Source organism: Pleurodeles waltl, chromosome 5 (genome assembly GCF_031143425.1).
Source record: "Pleurodeles waltl isolate 20211129_DDA chromosome 5, aPleWal1.hap1.20221129, whole genome shotgun sequence".
In the NCBI taxonomy this organism is placed as follows: domain Eukaryota; kingdom Metazoa; phylum Chordata; class Amphibia; order Caudata; family Salamandridae; genus Pleurodeles; species Pleurodeles waltl.
The window spans coordinates 756,765,189-756,787,896 of record NC_090444.1 but is presented as its reverse complement, the minus strand read 5'-3'; the positions used below and the strand labels follow the sequence as shown (position 1 = coordinate 756,787,896).

General features: G+C 44.9%; 1 protein-coding gene across 1 annotated transcript in view; it reads left to right on the top strand.

Moving 5' to 3' along the window:
- SYNE1 (spectrin repeat containing nuclear envelope protein 1) overlaps positions 1 to 22,708 on the top strand; it is a 1,478,055-nt gene that overhangs the window by 807,214 nt on the left and 648,133 nt on the right. The window contains exons 81-85 of the mRNA XM_069234720.1: positions 10,157 to 10,422; positions 10,856 to 11,021; positions 14,323 to 14,478; positions 15,008 to 15,160; positions 16,525 to 16,707. Of these exons, the coding sequence (XP_069090821.1) occupies positions 10,157 to 10,422; positions 10,856 to 11,021; positions 14,323 to 14,478; positions 15,008 to 15,160; positions 16,525 to 16,707 (924 nt within the window). The remainder of the gene's footprint in view (positions 1 to 10,156; positions 10,423 to 10,855; positions 11,022 to 14,322; positions 14,479 to 15,007; positions 15,161 to 16,524; positions 16,708 to 22,708) is intronic.

Here is a 22,708-nt window from a genome sequence, read left to right as displayed (position 1 = left end):
TCTTGCCCCTGTCCTTGACCTTCAGTCCCTCAATCTCTTCCTCAGAAAGGAGAAGTTCAAAAGGCTCACTCTGGCTCAGGTCTTATCTGCCCTGGACCCAAGAAACTGGATAGTAGAGTTGGATCTGCAGGACGCTTATTTTCTGATCCCTGTCCTGCCTGCCCACATATGTTACTTGCAGTTCACAGTGGGGCATGAGCACTTTCAGTTCACTGTGCTCCTCTTGGACCTTGCAAGTGCCCCTCATGTATTCACCAAGGGGATAGCAGTGGTCACAGGTCATCTGCGCAGGTTAAGGTTTTCAGTCTTTCTTTATCTTGATGGCTGGCAGCTGAAAGCGGGCTCGCTCTAGGCTGTCGTCTCCTACCTCCAGACTATGGTGGACCTCCTGCATTCGCTGGGGTTCCCTATAAACATGCTGAAACCACAGCTGACTCCCTCTCAGACACTCCCTTTCAACAGGGATGTTCTGGGCACTGCAGTTTCAGGCTTATCCTCCCAAGTGGCGAGCCAAGGATATTCAGACTATGATACAGATGTTTCAGCCTGTATCCTGGATCTTGGTAAGAATGACTTTGAGGCTGCTGGGCCTCATGGCCTCCTGCATCCTTTGGTGACTCATTCCAGATGGCATACACAGGCTCTGCAGTGGGACCTGAAGTTCTAGTGGACTCAGCTTCAGGGGACTCTCTCCGAGATCTCAGAGGGCACTGCACATGATCTGTAGTGATGGCTAACGAACTGCTATTGGGTCAGCGGCAGATCCCTCTCCCTTCCCCAACCAGATCTGAGAGTAATGACAGATGCGTCACTCCTGGGATGGGGCAGTCTCCTGGGAGAGGCTGAGATCAGAGGCATCTGATCTCTGGCGGAATATGGGCTCCACATCAACCTTTTGGAGCTCCATGCGATCAGACTGACATTGAAAGCATTTCTTCCCTCTCTCAAAGGGAAAGTAGTGCAGGTGTTCACAAACAACACAACCTTCATGTGGTACGGCAACAAGCAGGGCTGGGTGGGCTTGTGGACCCTTTGTTGGGAGGCTCTGCACCTCTGGACATGGCTGGAACATCAGGACATTTCCCTCCTGGGGTGCTCTCTGAATGCCAGAGTAGACAAACTCAGTCAACAATGCCTGATTGATCACGAATGGCGTCTCCATCCGGAGGTGGAGCAAGGTCTCTTTCAGCACTGGGGAAAGCCTTGGTTAGCTCTGTTCGCCTCTGCAGAGAATGCACAATGTCAGCATTATTGAGCAGTGGAGTTTCCAAAGCAGCACTCGCTTGGCGACGCTTTTCGTCACAAGTTGAGCTCAAGCGTCCTGTACGCCTTTCCACCCATACCACTTCTGCCCAGAGTTCTCAAGATCAAGGACAACCGTGCCCAAGTAATCCTTTTGGGGACGGAATAGGCATGAAGAGTCTAGTATCCTGAGCTGGTGAGCATTGCCATTGATCCTCCGATCAGACTGCCTCTTTAGGAGGACCTTTTGTGGCAGCAGCAGGGGTGGGTTCTCCACCCAAACCTGTCCAGTCTCCGCTTCTTCCATGGAGATTGAGCGGTGACAGTTGACATCTTTTGATCTTTCACCCAAAGTTTGTCACATTATCTTGGCAGCCAGGTCTCGCTCCACCAAAAAGGTATTTGACTGTTGTTGGGACAAATTTGTTGCATAGTGCATAGGTCCTCTTGTTCATACTTTCTTTGGCCCAGCAGGGCTCTGCTTTGGACATCCTCAAAGGTTATTTGTCTGCTGTCTCCGCATTTCTGAGATTACCTGACCAACCCTCTTTGTTTAAGTCTCCTAATTTTTGTAGGTTCCATAAAGGTCTTACCCATATGTTTCCTCCATCCCAATTCATTATGCCCCAATGGGATTTGAATTTGTTTCTGACATTCCTAATGTGCGCACCTTTTGAGCCTCCCCACAAATGTCCTCTCAGGCTTCTGACATTAAAACACAGCCTTCCTTGTGGCCATTACCTCTGCCCGCAGGGTGAGTGAGCTGCAGGCATTATCATTTAAGCCTCCCTACTTTTCCATCTATCCTGACAAAGTAGTGCTTTGCACTAGGGCTTCCTTTTTGCCAAAAGTGGTCACAGCCTTTCATGTAGGCCAATCCATCACCTTGACTAGTTAATAACGCATCCCCACATCTTTCTAAAGAAAAGGAGAGGCTCCACTGCCTTGACCCAGAAAGAGCATTTGCGTTCTACCTTGATTATACCAAAGAGTTCTGAGTGGATGATAAACTCTTTATTGGTTGTATGGGTGCAAAGAAAGGTCAGGCAGTGCAGACGAAAACCATTTCCAGATGGGTTGTTCTCTGCAATAAAATGTACTACGCATTGGCTAAAAAGCAACACCTGGAGGATTTGCACGCTCATTCTACCAAAGCAACAAATGCAACCACTGGGTTAGCTTGTGGAGTTCCAGTCCTGGACATCTGTCAGGCTTCGGGACTTCCTAATATGATCCTGGTTCATAGACTAACCACCAGGTCTGGTATTGCTTGGATATCTATTCTAAGGTAAAGATTCTGCATCTAGAAATCTCTATCAGATGAACAAGTTACTTACCTTCGGTAACGCTTAATCTGGTAGAGACATACTCTAAAAGAGGGTAAAGTGGGTCTGTCAAACTTGAAAAAATGGACCATGTACACCAAATCTTTCTCATCCAAATAATGACTCAACTTTTTCCTTCTGCTCTATCTCTTGGACCCTCATTAGTGGAGGGGCCGTTAGTTCTCAGATACTCGATATTTGCTATAAACTCAGCATTGAAATCTCTCCAAAGGAGGTATATAGGTTGTGATGTTACTTCAGGCAGACTTGACTTCAAACAATTCCCTAAAATAGACACAGTCTGAATTGATTAAATCATTATTATAAAAATTAACAAAATAAAAATCAAAAGTGCTCAGGTTATCCTTAATATGCACAGCTTGGAAAGCAACACTTTCTGTATCAATCACCATCACTTTAACATTAAGATTTAGTCGGAGCCAAACCGAAAGTCTGCCCCTAGCTCTACACCCTAAAAACTGTACAGCAGGACTCATGGAACAAGCAAAACCAGAACATGAGGTTAGTGAAGTGGCCCAAGTTTCCTGCATTGCAATGATATCATAGTTAGCTATGAAATGGAGCATAGCTGGGTCAGTAATCTTACCCTTAACACATGCAGCTTTCTAACTTAAAAAAGGAAAAGGGGTGCCTGTCGCATTTGATGCCAAAGACCCATCACTTGTTTAATCACCAGAATCTTTTCTTTGCTCTGTTGGCAGGGACATTGAAGAAGTTAATGGGAGTCAAACAATATCAGATAAAGCTTCAAAACAATTAGCAACCAGTACCAAAACCGGTCCCTTGTTCTTTCCACAGGATGATAAATGGCCCTCGCTATTGCTAGGCTAAAATCTCAGTATGTGAGTTCCTCAAGCTGTCAAGACCCCTTCGGCTGGACTTAGGCGACTGCTGGTTGTGACATAGAGGTAAGTAATGGCAGGGCACATAAAAGAAACCAAGTGGTACCAAAGTAATGGGGCTCATCACAGGGCTATTGCTCAACCTCCCAAACAGAAGCCTGTGTGCCAGTTGTGAGGATCTAAAGTTAATATTAACACAACATCCATGGGCTTCAGTAGGTCCAGGGTGAATCAAATCAATCCTCCAGGTTAACAGAATGTTCTCGACAGACAAGCCAATCCAATACCTTATTGGTTAGCTCCTCGTGGGACTCCTTGATTTGGGAGGCAGTCCAATAAGATCAACAATGTTGGGGACGCTGCAGTCGGAAAATTAGTATGCAGTTGGCTAGCCCCCCCACACAGCCCACACACAACTGGCGAAGCCTCACTCAACTGAGGATTACCAGAGCCACATGAAGGAATGGATCCGAGCCTCTGGGGCACTGAATTAGGCTGAAAGCTGGACGTTGAAGCACCCCTTAATGCTTCCGGAAAGTCCATGCCCTTTGAATTAGATTGAGGTTCTGATGTGGAGTGGATATGTGTAAGAACCCCTGGGTCAACTCTCTGGTGAGAGGACTTTTGTGACAGCAGGGAGGTCAGCTGCATTTCAAAGACTTCTAAACATTGAATCCAGGGGGACAGTGCAACCTATATAGCTCTTTGATTTTATTAAAACAACCCTCCGTGCAACACTATCAGAGGCACCAGATGAGTGGTCATCTCTGACTTCCAACATAGTAGGATGTGACCGATTGGATGGGACTGGGGTCATGGGATGATGAATTCAAGTGTTGGCCTCTGTCAACTTTGCCTGGATGCCTCACCTTGTCCTTTTACTTTTAGCTGTTGTTTTGGGGCTATTACAAATAGACTGAGCCAACCTTCTGTTTTGCGATACAACCAAATCAGAGGAATTACACAGGCAAGATAAAAGGTGCTATATCCTTAATAGGAAGTATGCCCATAACAGAATTCAAAGAGAGTCATTCTTCAGTGAAGGCAATTTTCGTACTAATGACCCCCATGGCCCTTTCCAACTTTATGTCAATATAAGTGCTTTTAAATGGAAAAATAGGAGCTAGTGAAGCACCAATGATCTTCTGTTTTGCCATTTGGTTTTATAAAGCTGCTACTACAGACAGTATAAAACAAATAACACTCCCGGGCTACTCCCAATGCTGTGAGAACCTCTGATAACAAATAAAGTAGTTACCTTTCAAGAAGGGGCCAAAGAGATGGGGCCCAGCCCAGACTCTTCTGGGCTCTGATGGGCCTGGTCATTAAGGTACACTCCCAGGCACATCCGTCACGTGTCCCATGCTACGGGGATCCTGGCTGGCCTTTGAAGCACCTGGCAGTGCTTCGAAGTGAGTCTCCACCTTTTTCCCAGCAGTGGAGGTCTGGGGCTTGTGGTCCTGGCCCCTCGTGGCAGGATAGTGCTGGCAGTGAGGAAACTTTTGCCATCCTCTTTTTTTATATGATACAATGCTGCATTTAATATATAATACAAGAATGTCCAGGGTCATTACTCCCACTTGTCATCTCTCAAACGTCAGTGCCATCATCTCCTTTTCTCGTCCCCACTCCTCCCATCTAATCTGTGCTCATATTTGCATGTATGTATTTCTCTCGGTGAAATATCAAAATTCACATACTTTTTCATAGAGCATCCAAAGGACAATGCTTTCTCCACCCACTGTTTGACTGTTTTGCAGTATGTCTGGTTGTTACTGAGGGGATGTTTTTGACTGATGAATGTGTAGGTGTCTAGGGTGCCCTGAGAAATATGCAGTAGAAAGCACCAAGTAGATGATGGCTATAGACATCCTGAATAGTAACTTTTACATGTCTGTTGTATACCCTTCCTTCCTCTTGGACTGCCACCTCTAATATGCAGTATCAGACTTGATAACTGGAAAACCTTCCATGCCTTCCTGCTTTCCCTACAAGAGTGTGGTAAGAACATCTGCCATCCCCATTAGTTTGACTCTCCCCTCTATGCATCCGCACACAGAAAAAGATCTGGTTCATCCTATAAGTTGTTGCCAACTCCTTCCTGGCAGATCTCCATATCAGTACAGCAAAGTATGCCTGATGTTTTTTGCCACCCTTGTCCAGCCACCACATCTCTTTGAGAATGGTTCTGTTTCCTGTTCTCAATACAGTGGAGAATGATAGAGAAACAGTCACCCAAACAGCTACTTTGAACAGTTAACTGCTAAGAGGTGCCTTTAGCATTTGTATGACCCCCAAGTAACATGATGAGAAGGATCACGCAAAATGTGGGGCTTTTTCTCTGCCCATATGGAAGGAACGTCACAGTTGTTTTCAGAAATAATCCTTTCCTTTCCTTTTCATGGCTGCTACTTTACAAAGCAAAACCACATACACAATATAGAAATGGTTGCCCTTCCTAATCAAACCCATTGTTGCTATTCACTCTGCAATGACTGTTTATCTAGCATTATATTTTTTTAGATGCATAAGGTCTTTGAAAATTCAAATTTCAGCAAAATAAACATGGAGGCACATGTTACATCTTGAATGGAAAATTCACCAAAATGTGCTCTTTTCTTCAGTCATTCTTGAGTTCACTTTTAACCTCAAGCCCTGTCCTGTAGTGATACCTTCCTCTGGCCTCTCCCATGTTCAGATTCTTACCACATGTGCTCATGCATGAGAGTCCTCCAGGAACTCTGCTCTGTATGAATTAATTAAATTCATTTATTATTTAAAAACATTATTTTATTGTTTCACATTTGGTTCACATTTTCTGTTCATTTGCTTTGATGTGGAATTACTAGACCTAAGAGGAAGCATCACTAAAAAAATGAATTGACCTGAGTCACAGTTTCTTTTGTGTCTGCAAGTTCTCCTAACTCTAGGTTTGGGTCTACACAAGTGCAGCTTCTATCAGACTGAAAGTATTTCTTGGTAATGAAGTCAGAAAAAATAAGACTGAATTTTAAAGTTTAAAGACCTGTACTCATTGTGGCCAGAGGAACGTTTTGAACATGGCCTGCACCAGGACTGTAGTTACCGCTGGCATTGAGACCAAGACATTAATTAATGTGACATTTGCAATTTTTGTCTCTGCAAGGACACAAACAACAGCCATGAGGGTAATGTACTTCAAATCTAGCACTATAAGAACCAGCCCAGAGTATCTTACAAGACTCTCAGTTCCCTGTGAATCTCCTCTGAATCTGCATGATGGGTGAATTTACTTGCACATGCTATAACAATTTGAACAAGTGAGGTACAGGAGGAAGGTGCCACTGCAGGATTAGGGGGCGAGGTAAAAGTGAGCAGCTCCACTTAATGATGTAATGCAGTATGTCCAGAAAATGGTTAATAATGCATCAATATCTACTTTGTCTATTATATGGGCAGTTAGAGATTTTTAACTAAGATACACAAAATGGTACTGTTTCACACAATATGTATATATTATATCTGCGTTTTTGGCTATAGCTACTGCACAAACAGCAAATAATTTTAAAGCAGTGTTTAATAGGAAAGGATTATGTACCATCTTTCACTAAAATGGCATCAGTGCCAGAATTTAAAGATTTCAACAAGTGGGAGAGCGAGGAAGTTAGATTATTTCTCTTCATGTCCTTCTTAAATATAGTTAGTACAGATGTTAGATTAATCAAATGATAACTTCACACGGCACTACTTACTTGTTACAGTTTGGTTAATTAACCAGTTTTGTTATGTAGAAATGTGCCCCTTTTTTACAATGTTACCCCCACGTTTGCCTGTTTTTGTTGCAATTGTGACTGAAGTGCACTGGGTTCTTGCTAACCATGTCCCCCAGTGCCAGATCTCTTTCCCTAAAACTTCCCCAGTTGGTAATACCTTGAGCAGATACGTCCCTGTGATGTCTAAGTCACTTCTTAAACATTACAAGTGAACAGCAAACCCATCTTAAGGTATGTACTGGGCACTGGTCAAAACAAGTTTCTCACCTACATAATTTCTTCACTGAAACCTTTGGTCTTTGGTATCAAACACCTTGATCCCAAGGGTAAGTAGCCCATTGACTACTACCCTTCACTCCCCGTAAAAGTATTTAGGGGAGCCCCAGGCTTCAGGAAAGCAAATTCTATCGACCTAAGAGAAGGAGGACACCGAAGAGCCCAAAATGCAAAAACTGAGGAGCAGCAACTGACTAGTCCCCAATCCTGTCGGCCTGCCTGCTGTCCTCAACAATTGCACAAAAGTTGACTCGTCCTGCAGCTGCACTGCCTCCAAAAGCCTGGGAGGACTGGCAGCACTTCAAGGAACCATCAGCATTTCCCGTGGAGTAGCAGAGCTACTTCCCTGCACCCTAAAGGCACCCGTGAAGAACTGTGAGAGATCCGGACTGTAGAAAACCTGAAACCAAGAAGTAACACTGCACCCAAGCACCGCCAGCCCAGGTCGAAGTAGTACAACGGTGCCAACAAGGTCCTGAGACCCTCCAGAGCTGAACCCCAACTTCGGTTTGGTAAGTTTGGTGCCCCAGTTGCTGCCTGCAGCCTCTCTTATGGAGGAACCAAGAACCGTGAGAAGCCTTCACAATGCAAGCCCGCCAGAAAAAAGCACCAGTGCACAAGCGCCCCCCCCAGCCCAAGTTGCTGTGGACCAATGGTGGCCCTGTGTGCCCAACACCCTTGAGACCTTAGCTCCCCTTTGGGTTCAGTCAGACTGGTCACCCTGTCCCCATTTGCAGCCTCTTTTCTCCAAGAACGTTTTCTATTAAACTGAATGGGACACTTGACGCTGTAAAGCACCTCTGCACCTGAATGCCCCAGTGCCTCCCAAGGTGACCTGTTGGTACTGCCTTGGACCTTTCCCCATACCATCTTAACTCAGGAGGAACCGCCCTGTAAGCCATTTCCAAGTACCGGTATGCTGAATATGCTTCTTTTCCCATAGGACAACATTACCGCCTTAAAATCAATGCAAGTGTATTTGCTAAATGTTTAAAAACTGCTAATTTACAAAAGTACTTACCCAATAATGAAGTTCTTGGTTTTAATAATATGTAAAAATGTGTGTTATTTTTCTAAATTGGTGTGAATCTCCTTATTGAATGTGTGTGTGTCATTTATTGACACTGTGTTTGCAGAAAATGTCTAACACATCCCTTTGGTTACCCTAAGCTGCTCGACCACCCTACCACAAATAGAGCACTTGTAATATTTAGAGAAAGCCCTGTCCACTAGTAAGGGGATACCTCAACTCTTTACACAGCATACCTCTTTTTGGTATACTATGTAAAGAGCCAGCTTCCTACGTCCCGTAAAAGGTAAATAAAACCCAAGTAGTCCACCAGTATTGCACCAGCAGTGAGCCATCCACTATTACCTAAAAATATTGAAGAGGGTAGAATCAGATCAGTGCATGCTTTACAATATTTGCTTTTTAATAACAATAACATGTCTCTTCACTTAAAGCTAACCTTCTTATGGTAATCTAAAACATACTGAATATTTATTATAAAAATGAACATTTGAGGTAAAATGATTTTAGTCAAACAGTAGCTTGGGATTCAATCGACATCGTTCAACTGACTGGTTAACTATCATGTCACAAGTACCACTTAATATATTACACACCATTATAAACAGTTACTTATTGTGTAATCTCTGGTTTGTACATATCACTCAATACTTATTTTAGTCTTTAGTAATAGGTAGTTTAGTTTTTTTGAAAACTACTTTATATGTAGTGACATGAATAGCACAACACTTCAAACTAATTCATGCCTCAGTGATTATAGATAGGTCTTAATGTAAGGTTATATGCTGATGTTCATCTTATTTATGAAGACTTCTTATTTATCAGGTAAGGACATTGGCCCTCATTCCAACCGCGGCGGGCGGCGGTAGCCGCCCGCCTGGCTGGAAACGCCATATGGCCGCCCCGCGGTCGGAAGACCGCTGGGGCCATTCTGACTTTCCTGCTGGGCCGGCGGGCGCTAGCCAAAATAGCGCCCGCCAGCCCAGCGGGAAAGAGGCCTGCAACACTGAAGCCGGCTCCGAATGGAGCCGGCGGTGTTGCAGGTGTGCGACGGGTGCAGTTGCACCCGTCGCGCTTTTCACTGTCTGCTGAGCAGACAGTGAAAAGCATACTGGGACCCTGTTAGGGGGCCCATGCACTCCCCATGCCAGTGGCATGGGCAGTGCAGTGGCCCCCAGGGGCCCCAGGACACCTGTTCCCGCCAGCCTGTTCCTGGCGGTAAAAACTGCCAGAAACAGGCTGGCGGGAAGGGGGTCAGAATCCCCATGGCGGCGCTGCTTGCAGCGCCGCCATGGAGGATTTGGGCAACCGGGGGAAATCCAGCAGGAAACCGCCGGACCCGGTTTTCTGACCGCGGCTTTACCGCCGCGGTCAGAATGGCCCAGGAAGCACCGCCAGCCTGTTGGCGGTACTTCCGTCATTTTAGCCCTGGCGGTCTCGGACCACCAGGGTTAGAATGACCCCCATTGTGTCTAATTAGGGTGAAAGGATATTTTCAAGATCACACAGTTTGGCCAAATGTGGAAACCAGGGCTTGAACAAAGGTCTTCTGCCTGCATGGTTAGTTATTCAGAAACTGATCAAATACGCTGCAAGCAATGTCTGTGGTCGGTATTTTTGTTAGCTCTTCTGCTTTTGTGAATTCTTTCTTGAATCATGTTTCCATAGATTCAGAATGCTACTGTAAGGATTGATCAGCTTCAGGACCGCCTTCCAGACAGCTCAACAGAAAAGGCTTCTAAGAAGGAGCTCATTGACCTACTGGACTACCATGACACTTTTTTCCAAGAAGTGGAGCAAGAGCAAGGTGCCCTTGCCCACCTCCGGCAGTATGCCTCGAACAGTGTGCTCCGGGATGTGCAAATGGACTCCATATCACAGGAAGAGCTGCCAGTAATGCAGGAGATCAAAGCTATGCAAGACCGCTGCACCAAGTAAGTTCTCATAAAAAAGTTGAAATACTAATCTCTACCTCTCTCTATAGCCCAGAGCACTATCTCCTGTTTATGTTGCTAATATTGAGTGTACATTCAGTGGGAAAGTATTGTAGAAAATGTATTTTTTAGATAGCTTTTTCAACAGGCAATTCTAGGTCTTCTTTCAAGTTGCAATTCAAGGGTTGTAGAATTTCAATCTTGACCCTCATGTGTCTGATGTTATGTGACAGCATTCAGTTCCAAGAATAGGACTGTTCACTGAATATTTTTTTTAGGTTGTTCAACTAGAATACTTGAATAGCAGCAGTCTATGTAGTTGCTTTGGAACAAAATATATACTACAAACTACTGATTAAGAGTGGCTCAAGCTATGCAGATTTTGTTTCTTAGCGTCAAACTTTAAGAATCTGTTCTCTCTTCTGTTTTGAAGTATCCAACTTAAGGTGAAAAAGAGTAGGAAATTAGTGGAACAGGAATTAAAGGACCGAGATGAGGTGGAAAAACATGTCAACACCATGAAATCCTGGGTTCAGGAAGCCAGGGAATATCTTTTGAAACCCACCGTGGACACAGAGTCTCACCTAGAGGAATTGCAGGTAAAGCACATTTGTTATGTAGTGTTGTGGTGAATAATTTAATATAGTGGAAGCATCCCTTAATATATGTGGTGCTTACATAAGGCGCAGTAAAAGAAACATTGAATGGGCCTTGCTCTCCTTACCTGTCATCAAATCTCATGACCTTGTCCTGAGTGACTGATAATCTTTATGTGATGGGCCTCCTTGAAGAAAATGATCATAAGCCAATTTTGTTATACACCGGTTGGAAAAGGATAGCTCCTGTTTCACTGCTACATAAATAGAATATATATTTCAGTCAACCAAATATGCCAATGAAATTAATTTCTGCAAATCTGCTCATTTTAATTATAGGTCCCAATACTCAGAAAATATGAACGTTTTATATGACTTTGGTACCGGGCCTACCAAGTGTGTGTCATGGCACACATTGTACTTTTGCTTTCCTTTTGGCCCTCTGCCAAATCCTAGGATGCATGTTAGATACAAAGTCATATTAAAAGTTGGTGGGAAAGTGTTCATTTTCTCAGCAGCATTACATAGGAAGACACTAGAGCATGGAGCTTCTCCCATCTTTCTTGATAAAAACATTCTGCTAAATGCATTGTGCAATATCACAGTATACCCATGATATTCTTTTTAAACCAAGGGCAACAATCATTGCTTTTAAATCATGTGTTAATAAAAAACACAACTATGTTTTTGGAGTTCAGATGTCTGAGTTTTAATTTATGAATTCAGGCAATGATCTTTTAGTTGGAATATGTATACACATTTTCAGCTGATTGTGGTCAGCATGTGTTCATCATGTCATGTCAAGGAAGATTTGCTCCATGTTTTTTTATTAACTGACCTTATAAAATCATTTGAGGACTAGGAATTCAAAAGGGCTCATTCCAGTAACGGTTTACAAAAAATAAATTTTGGACTATCAAGAGTTAATGGAAAAAGCATATACAAGCCTGTCCTGAATATCAACTCAGACTTTTATAAATGCATTGGCTACCTTTTGAAGCAACAAATAAAAATGGATCCTATGTATATGACATTTAGGTGATACTTTGCTGACCAGTAACCACCAATTATCAATAGCTCAAAGAAATTTATCACAGTTTGCAGCATTATAAAGCACACTTTCTGACATTGTGGGAATGTGTTCACCACAGAAAATCACTTATGCTAAAGTGTACACAATATGTTGATTAATTTTACTGAGTCTTCACTGTCTGTTGATTAATCCCAGTCACAAGTAATATCTTATTGGTTTTTTTTAACACCAACCACGCCAAAGTATGCAATACATAGTAAAATGAATTACAAAACTTTCCAGAACAATAATGTGTATAGTGCACACTTTAATGATATGCATTTAATGCCATAGACCTATGGTGATTCAAATTTGGGCCCTGCAGGGCCACCAAATGCATGACCTTCAGAGGAATGTAAGTAGTTCATAAACAATAGAAAGCTGAAGCCAGTGTTCAGGACATGCAACCATTTGTAGACTGTGTGATGTATTAAGGTGTTCAAGAGTAAACAAACAAAACATTACTGCAGTCATTGGATTTATTCTTGCAGGTTGACTGCCTCTAGAAAGGTTATCACATGGCTTCCGTGGACTAACCAAACAATAACCACACAAATATTATTTCTAATGCGAAAATACATTGAAAATGATAGGGACTGCTGTTGAAGTTGCATGGAAAGAGCTGTGAATGGAAAATCAGAACCATAATATTACTTTAGGCCATGCCTAAGACTGCACCATGTAATGTTTTTAGTATTTTTATTTTAATATTTATATCGAAACATACTGATATTATGGTCTGTCTAAGAGGGAAAATAAACAATGTACACACCTGTGTTGTTTAAATGTTATTCTGATTTGCCTCTGGAATTCAACTAGTTCATCTAGATATTTTATTGAGGAAATCATTGTCTCCATGGCAATTCTAGCTTTACATGTTCCAATATATTAATTAAATGATATTTTAATTAAATGAATAAACGTGTCCAGACTTTCGAAAAAGTAGGAAATACTGTGTAGCTGTACACAAATACTTTAAAAAAAAAAATTTAGAATTTCTCGCCTCTTTAAATGGAATATCTATTTCTCACAGAGTTAAGATAATACTTGTAAAATGTCTATCCCACCTGTATAACACACTTTTCCAGGCTTATCGCACTGAGCACTTTAAAATTCAGTAATTGATAAAGTAGTTATGGAGGTTTTATGAATATCACCCGATTATTACAAAACCACAAAATGGCAAAACTGTGATACTAACACTTTGTAAAATTAAGGTATTATGGGGGTCATTCTGACCCCGGAGGTCATGGACCGCCGGGGCCAGGGTTGGCGGAAGCACCTCAAACAGGCTGGCGGTGCCCCGCAGGGCATTCTGACTGCGGCGGTTTGGCTGCGGTCAGATGCGGAAAACCGGCGATCTCCCGCCGGTTTTCCGCTGCCCTTTAGAATCCTCCATGGCGGCGCAGCTCGCTGCGCCGCCATGGGGATTCTGACAGCCCATACCGCCATCCTGTTCCTGGCGGTTCTCCCGCCAGGAACAGGATGGCGGTATGGTTTGTCGTGGGGCCCCTGGGGGCCCCTGCAGTGCCCATGCCAATGGCATGGGCACTGCAGGGGCCCCCGTAAGAGGGCCCCACTTTGTATTTCAGTGTCTGCTTTGCAGACACTGAAATACGCGACGGGTGCCACTGCACCCGTCGCACCTTCCCACTCCGCCGGCTCAATTATGAGCCGGCGTCCTCGTGGGAAGGCTCTTTTGCACTGGGCTGGCGGGCGGCCTTTTGGCGGCCGCCCGCCAGCCCAGTGCAAAAGCCAGAATCACCGCAGCGGTCTTATGACCGCAGAGCGGTGTTCTGGAGGGGGGAACTCTGGCGGGCGGCCTCCGCCGCCCGTCAGGGTTAGAATCACCCCCTATATAGTTACTATTATCAGTTGTATGATAGCCCCATGATATAAGATCTTCTGTGATGTGTAAAGATTATCAAACTTAATTATCCTATCCTTTAAACAGTATTGCTTGGGATTTTGTGCTTTATTTCCGTCTTTGCAAGGGTTTTTTATCTTTATTTTTGAACATGTAAAAGTAAGCACTACTCTTGAATGAAAATGATCTTATGGCAAATCTATTTATGCAATATGGAAAATATAGAGTGATTGCAATCAGTTAATTTGTTTGAGTTGGATTAGCTGTTGAGTAAAGTTTTTAATATACCTTTACTTAAGATATGCTGCATAGAATTAACAGTTCAAGTTGTTCAATTAAAGGAAGCTTGCATATTTTTTTTCTAGCATCTCCATACTCAAGTGACAGCTCATCGGCAAAAACTGGAAAAACTGTCTGATCAACAGCAGAATAAGTATTTGGAGATGTACACTATTTTACCTGCAGAACTGTCCCTGCAGCTTGCCGAAATATCACAAGTTCTTATAACAATGCAGAATCAGGTGAACATTCAAAAATGTGTTAGCATAATGTATGCCTTTTCTTTACCAACTATGCTCTGTATGTTTTTGCAGATGATTTTACAAAGTAGAGCACAGTGTATGCACTTATGTTATATACTGAAATATCCAGATTCTAAATGCACCAAATACATTGTTTGCCTCAATGTAATTGTAAGAGTAATGCTAATTGTATTCCAATAGCGCTTACAACCACTGATGAGGTGTTAAAGGAATCACCACTTGCAAAATCAGGACTTACAAAAATTGTTCAAATATTTAAGTACAAGGCCATACTTTTTCCTACAATGCTAATTGCTTTGTAAAGTTAGAACAGATGCCATACATTTGAACCACTATTGTAGTGTACTGCATTATTTGAAGTACAGTATGATTTTCACATCATGTATTGTGAGACCGTAGTAACTGTGATCACTGTGCGTGTCATAAAAAACAAGAATCACAAAAATGTAATCATAAGCCCTGTGGCTAAGTGTGATGTTGAAGTCTCTTTATTTTTGTAACAATTCAGATTCAGACAAAGATGAGTGATGCCCAACAAAGCAAGGCACTGAATGAAGAATTTAATCAAAGTATTCAGAAAATAGGACAAGAGTTGGAAATAATAACATCAAGGTTAAAAGAGAAGACATCAAATATAATTCAAGCTAAACATGACCACAAGGTAATGAAATACATCTGTGACTTTTTTCAGGGAAGTAAGCTACTCAGACACCTTAAGGGAAAATGTAGTTAAGCTTCTATCTCCTGTGCAAAATATTCCAAGTAATGTGGGCAGGTACTATTGCCTGCTTGTTGAGAAATGATACCAGTTCTGTGAATATTTGTAATACACTATGGCCCTCATTACGACCCTGGCGGTTTGTAACCGCCAGGGCCGCTGGACGCGGAGGCACCGCCGACAGGCCGGCGGTGCCCCGCAGGGCATTCTGACCGCGGCGGCTTAGCCGCGGTCAGAGAAGGGAAACCGACGGTCTTCCGCCGGTTTCCCGCTGCCCCCAAGGAATCCTCCAAGCCGGCGCAGCTTGCTGCGCCGGCTTGGGGATTCCGACTCCCCCTCCCGCCATCCAGTTCCTGGCGGTTCTCCCGCCGGGAACCGGATGGTGGGAGGGGAAGTCGCGGGCCCCTGGGGGCCCCTGCAGTGCCCATGCCAACGGCATGGGCACTGCAGGGGCCCCCGTAAGAGGGCCCCAAAATGTATTTCACTGTCTGCCTTGCAGACAGTGAAATACGCGACGGGTGCAACAGCACCCGTCGCACCTTCCCACTCCGCCGGCTCTATTACGAGCCGGCATCCTCGTGGGAAGGGAGTTTTTCCCTGGGCTGGCGGGCGGTCTTTTGGAGACCGCCCGCCAGCCCAGGGAAAAACTCATAATACCCTCCGCGGTTTTCTGACCGCGGAGCGGTATTACGGAGGGCGGAATTCTGGCGGGCGGCCTCCGCCGCCCGCCGGAGTCATAATGAGGGCCTATACGTCCTCAAAACCACATCAGTAGAATGAACAATGCAATCACAATATGTTGGAGTACATATTTTAAACACTTTGCAGGAGTTAAAAAGACAATGTATATTTTTGTAACATTTATTGGCTGTTTATACACTACAAAGTACAAAGAGTCAATAGTATAATGAGACGCTGATAGAACTGTGATATGATGGCAGCATACCTTGTAGTTCATATATCAAACACTAAAATTACCAGTTCCACTTCCAGGTCTAGGACAATACTTGAATTCCTCCAGCTTCAAGGCTGTGGATATCACATTGTTGCATATAATTGCCCAAAGCAGATGTTAGCTTCTGAAGAAGACTTACTGCTAAATATCATTGTAAGAATATTTTGACTCCAGTGATTAACAACAAATAGGATTTGATGTGATCCATCATCCTAATTAATCTGAATGTCAAAGTGTAAGAACACTGAGGACAATATCAATATGCAGTTATCAAAATGACAGTGACAAAAACGTTTGCCGATCTTCTGACAGAAAGTTAATCATGTGTCTCTTTTTCCATTGCAAATCCCAGATTCTATGTGAAGAATTAGACAGCTGCAATATTAAGCTGGTGGAGCTGGATGCTGCTATACAAGACTTTGGGGAGACAAACAACCTACTGTCTAAGAAGCTGATGGATAAGATTGGAAAAATGACTGACTTAAATCAGCAGGGCAGCAGGCAGGCTGAATACAGGGCAGCTAAGCTGCAGCAGGTACAATAATCTCCCTCCATTTGTAACTCTAAACCAAAACATCAATGACTGCCTTCATTTTTAATTTCAATCAATCAATCAATCAATCACTTGTAAAGCGCGCTACTCTCCCGTTAGGGTCTCAAGGTGCTGGGGGGTGGGGAAGCGGGATGCTACTGCTCGAATAACCAGGTCTTGAGGCATTTCCTGAAGGTCAGGAGGTCCTGGGTTAGTCGTAGGTCGATGGGGAGGGAGTTCCAGGTTTTGGCGGCGAGGTGTGAAAAGGATCTGCAGCCGGCTGTGGTACGATGGATGCGGGGGCGGTGGCGAGGGAAAGATTGGCGGAGCAGAGTTGGCGGATGGGCGCTTGGAAGCTGAGTTGCTTGTTGAGGTAGGCAGGGCCTGCGTAGTGGAGAGGTTTGTGGGCGTGGATGAGGAGTTTGAAGGTGATCCTCTTGTTGACGGGGAGCCAGTGTAAGTCTCTGAGGTGGGCTGAGATGTGTTCGTGGCGTGGGATGTTGAGGATGAGACGTGCGGAGGCGTTCTGAATACATTGCAGTTTCTTCTGGAGCTTGGCCGTTGTCCCCACGTAGAGCGCATTGCCGTAGTCCAGTAGTTGATTCTTTCCTACTACAACTTGGTCCAGACCTCGCTTTATGTTTCATGGTTGTCTTTCATACCAGAAGCTAGGTTTCTTCCACTTCTTCTACGAGAATATAAGTACATCCAAAGGTGTTATTTCTCAGTCATTCATATTCTTATATACATTTTAACCTTTTATTCATTGTTTTTAGATAGTGTACACGCTATCTTTTGTTATTAGTTGTTATGTTATTTTGTGCAAATTGCACTTAAAGTCCCTTTTGCTTCCCTGAGACCACTTCAGAAACACTGATGGGGTGTGTATGTGAAGAGAAATAAAGGAAGGGCAAAGAGGCAATAAGGTAAAATACAGAGGAAATGATTCAGTAGTCTTGTGAATATAATACTTTTATTCAGTATGCTTGCAGCCAACTTTAGGCATCTGGTTGGCTAGACAAGACAGTGGGAGCAATGGAGGCAAGACCTGATAAAGAGAAGGTTAGAAAATGAAAATGGAGACAATGAGGTAGAAATGTGGTGTTGGGGAGTTGGGCTTGTGAAGGTGAGAGGTGTCATGGCTTGACGGTGACCGCGTCAGCAAGCTAGGTGTCTTACGGAGGCAGTGGTGTATACAGCTCAGATGCGGAGGCAGCTGGCATAGCCGCTGATGTTGCCTGCTTACCTGCACTTCCCAGTAATTTTCCTCAGTGCTAAAGTACACAGCTAGCTGGAAACCCAGCTGGGAAATCTCTGGTAAACGCTGGTTGCATTCTTGCACAGCGCACAAACCATCCATTACTCAGCTCGGGCACTACAATTTACTAGTACTGTCTATTCGCCTCGAGGTAGTTAGGATGTTTTTGACTGGATACAGTGTAAGGCGAGTCTAGTCAGATAGCTGCAGGCAAGTGTGCATTTGGTGAGTTGAAATTTGAGATGGGAATGAAGAGCAGAGCCCGTATAGTAAGAGGCCTGGGACATCAAACCTCTTAACTGGTGGTGACCCTGCAACGTTGCATGTTCGTGCTTTTGTGTGAATGCTATTATTTGTTTTTAACCCTCTCCCTCTTGTTATGTTCACGTGTATAGCCTAGATGTGATTCAAAGCTGCTCCCCTCTACTTCCCACCAATACTTTTCATCTTTATACTTTTGGGGCATCATTTTGGGCATTTTGGGGGGATTTGCAGGTGTAGTCTTATGCATCTTTGTTTATTGCTGTAACGGTAAAACCCTTAACCTGCTAATTGTTTAGAAAGTGTATCTTGAAAACTGTGCTACTTCTTTGTATCTGATAGAGACTTCCAGCTCCAGATTCATTACCTTTGAATTCTTGCCACGCCTCAGGCTGGATCTGTAAGATGTCCGTGAGCAGTACTCCTGCATGGTGGTAGGTGGCATTGGTCGGCTTCACGTCTGTTGTCGATTTTGCCTGCACTGAAAATTACATTGAAAGTCCTATATAGGTGCCACCCAGGCACACCTATGTAATTTCTTTTATTTTTGTGCCTTCCAGCTCTGATCTGAAGAGAGCTATTCCACAGACATTTTATGACTGACCTTTTTTGATTTTTATCAAACTTTTTTTTTTAACTTTTCTCTTTGTGTTTAGAAGGATGTCTTCTAGGAAGACAAGTTTCAAGCCCTGTGGACTCTGTCACTGAGCAAGGTCCATGACAGATGCGTACCTCGTGTGTTTGTGGTGTTTGGAGCATAACTACGACCCAACGTCATGCTCCGAGTGCCGCACCATGCATCCTAAGGTTTTGAAGGAACGGTCCCTGCTCAGCATGCGACTCCGTGTAGGTTGAGATCTCGGTTGAGTGGAAGGTCCCGGGACCAGTCACAGAATCCAAAATCGTTGTTGTCCCATGTGAAGTCCTTGGGGCAATTGGGTAAGTTGAGGCACAAGAAACAAATCCTACAAATCGAACCGATCTTTGACTTCTCCTGGTACGAGGGAGCATTCACGCTGTAGGCCTCGTTCTGCGGAACCTGTTCCTGGGCTGACTTAGTGCCTCCCTGAGTTTCTGGGAGCAAGAATGACACCTGCCCAGGTTAGAGAATTCTCTGACCCCGGCAATGAAGGGCTCTCAGGGATCCAGTCCTAGAGCTGGAGTGGCACACTTGTACCACCTTGACCTTCCACAACATCGGGCTCAATGCTCTCGGTGCCGCCAATGCCAAATGGAGCCACCATTTCCATTGTGATTAGTCACCCTGACATGGAACCAGATGGGCATCTCTCGAATCCTAAGCCCTGTTTCTCTGGGCTAAGCCTCTGGATGAGTGTGAGGGATTGCTGGGTCTTTAGAGTATCATTCTTACAAATCTGAAATGGACTGTGATGAGGACTTTGATGAAGCCAGTGGACTGGACACTTCTCCAGAGACTGACATGCTTTCACTCCCTACCATGGGTATGGAGAAGGATACTTCTTATAGTATGATGGTGAGTAGGGCGGCTGAGGTCCTGGACCTTCAGCTACCCTTATTGGCCATCAAAGCTAATCTCTTGACAGAGGTGCTACAACCAGGAGATTCCATCTAGCACCCCTGCTACACTGATCTTTTACAGGGTATCCTGAACAAACCAAGCACTGGGGTTTCTGTGAACTTGGCCATTGCCTGCTGCCATTGCCCGCACCTGGGGACCTGAGTTTCCTGACACAACACCCCACTCTTGAGACCTTGGTGGTCCAAGCCGCTACCTCCCAAGGCACCTTCCATACTGCTCCCCCAAATGGTTGGATTCATTCGGGAGATAGATGTTTTTGTCTGCCAGCCTTGCATTGTAGTCAGTGAACACCGCAGGGCTTTTGGCCATTATTCCCACACACCGTGGGATACAGTTGCATAAATGCTGTCACAGGTCCCGGAGGAGGCCCAGGCTCTACTCTCGTTTTGCAGACTTTACACAACTGACTTGCTAGACAGAGCATTTTTCACAAGAGTGGCCCTGAGGTGCCCCGTCTAGCTCAGGACTTCTGACTTTTCGAGTGATGTCCAGGCTTCCTTGATGGACATGCTGTTTGATGGCATCTATCTCTTTGGAAACAAGGCAGACTCAGTACTCGAGTTCCTCACGAATTCTCATGGTACGGCCATGGCGTTGGACCTCTTGACAGCCCCTTGTCCCCTGTCTGCCTTTTGACACTTTTGTGGTTATAAAAGTGCTCTCCAACTGCGCCAATTCCGGCAAGCCACTATGCCATGCATGTTGCCCAGCCTCTTTGTGGCTGAGGGTGTGGGACACACCAACCTGGTGGGTCGGGTGACCAGAGATCTAGTTGGTCCTTCACTGCCCCCACCTCCCCCCCTCCACAGTTGCTTCTCAACCCTCCTAGTCGGACCCCCCCCGGCCCCACCACCACCAAGGACCAGTTAGGTTCAGGATTTGCCATTACCTGCTCTGTTCCATCACATCAGACAGGTGGGTTTTGCAGATAGTTTGAAGGGGCTATTCCCTCCACTTCACGACTACCCCTCCATCCATGACACCATCTTACGATTAGATGAAAGAGGATCATTTGTCCCTTCTCTGCAAGGAAGTTACAGCTCTCTTGGCTAAGGGAGTCATAGAGAAGATACCCGTGCCAGAAATAGGCTGTGGTGCTATTCCCCCTACTTTCTGGTCCCCAAAAAGGACAAGGGCCTTTGCTCTGTCCTGGACCTTTAATCCCTCACTCGCTTTCTCTAGAAGGAGATGTTCAAGGTGCTCACTCTGGCTCAGATTCTATCTGCTTTGGAGCCAGGAGACTAGATGGTAACGGTGCACAAGTCGTTTATTTCTATATGCCTGTTCTGTCTCACCACAGATGTTACTTGCAGTTCACAGTAGGTCACAAGCACTTTCAGTTCATTGTGCTCCCCTTTGGCCTTACCAGCGCCCCTCAGTTGTTCACAAAGATGATGGCAGTGGTTGCAGCTCATCTGCAGAGATCAGGGGTTTTAGTCTTCCCTACCTTGACAACTGCCTGTTGAAGGCGGGCTTGTCCCATTCTGTCGTCTCCCACTTTCAGAACACAGTGGACCTCCTGCTTTCACTGAGGTCCAATATAAATGTACCAAAGTAACACCTTACTCCCTGTCAGACTTTCCCTTTTGTCTGAGCTGTTCTGATGCAGTTTTGGGCTTATCCTCCTGAGCATTGAATCCAGGATATTCAGGCTGTGGTACAGATGTTTCAGCTTCTATTCTGGATTTTGGTGAGAATGACTCTGAGGCTGCTGGGCCTCATGGCCTCCTGCATCCTGCTGGGGACACATGCCAGATGGCATATGTGGACTCTGCAGTGGGATCTGAAGCTCCAGTGGGAGCAGCATCAGGGGAATTTGTATGATAAAGTCCAGATCTCGGAAGGGAACTGCGCAAGATCTGCAGTGGTGGTTAACGATCTGTGATTGGGTCAGAGGCAGATCCCCCTCCCTTCCCCATCCAGATCTGACAGATGTGTCACTCCTGGGTTGGGGAGGCCATTGGGGAGAGGTGCAGATCAGAGGCATCTGGTCTCCAGCAGAGTTTGGACTCTACATTATCCTGTTGGAGCTCCATGCGATTCAGCTAGCATTAAAAGCATTTCTTCCTTCTAACAAGGGAAAGATGGTGCAGGTGTTAATGGACAAAACTACTGCCAAGTGGCACTGCAACAAACGGGGCAGGGTGGGGGCGTGGGCCCTTTGTCAAGAGGCCATGCGCCTCTGGACATGGCTAAAACAGCAGGGCATATCCTTGGTAGCTCAACATCTGGCAGGATCCCTGAACTCCAGAGCAGATAAACTCAGCCAAAAATGCAGAACAGATCACAAATGGTGTCTCCATCAGGAGATGGCGGAAGGACTCTTTTAGCAGTGGGGAAAGCCTTGGTTAGATCTGTTTGCCTCTGCAAGGAATGCACAATATCAGCAGATTTGGGTGTTGGAGTTTCCAAGGCAGCAATCGCTCCGATGCATTTTTTGTCTCGAGTGGAAATTAGATCTCCTGTATGCCTTTCCGCCCATACTACTTCTTCCCAAAGTTCTCAAGATCAAAAATGACTGGGCCCAAGTAATCCTTGTGGCTCCAGACTGGGCACAGAGAGTCTGTTAACCCAAGCTGCTGAGCATGTCCATTGATCCTCCAATCAGACTGCCCCTTCTGGAGGATCTTTTGTCACAGGAGCAGGGGAGGGTTCTGCACCCGAACTTGTCTACTCTCCTCCTTCTTGTGTGAAGATCGAGCAACGACAGTTGACAGCTTTTGACCTTCCACCTGAAGTCTGTAATGTTATCTTGTCATGCAGACGTCCCTCCAACAAAATGGTTTATGCTTGTCATTGGAATAAATTTGTGGCATGGTGCATAGGCAAGTGTACTGACCCCCTTTCTGCTCCTCTCTCTGAGGTCCTAGTTGTTTATCCTTTCTCTGGCCCAGCGGCTCAGCAGGGCTCTGCTATGAGCACTC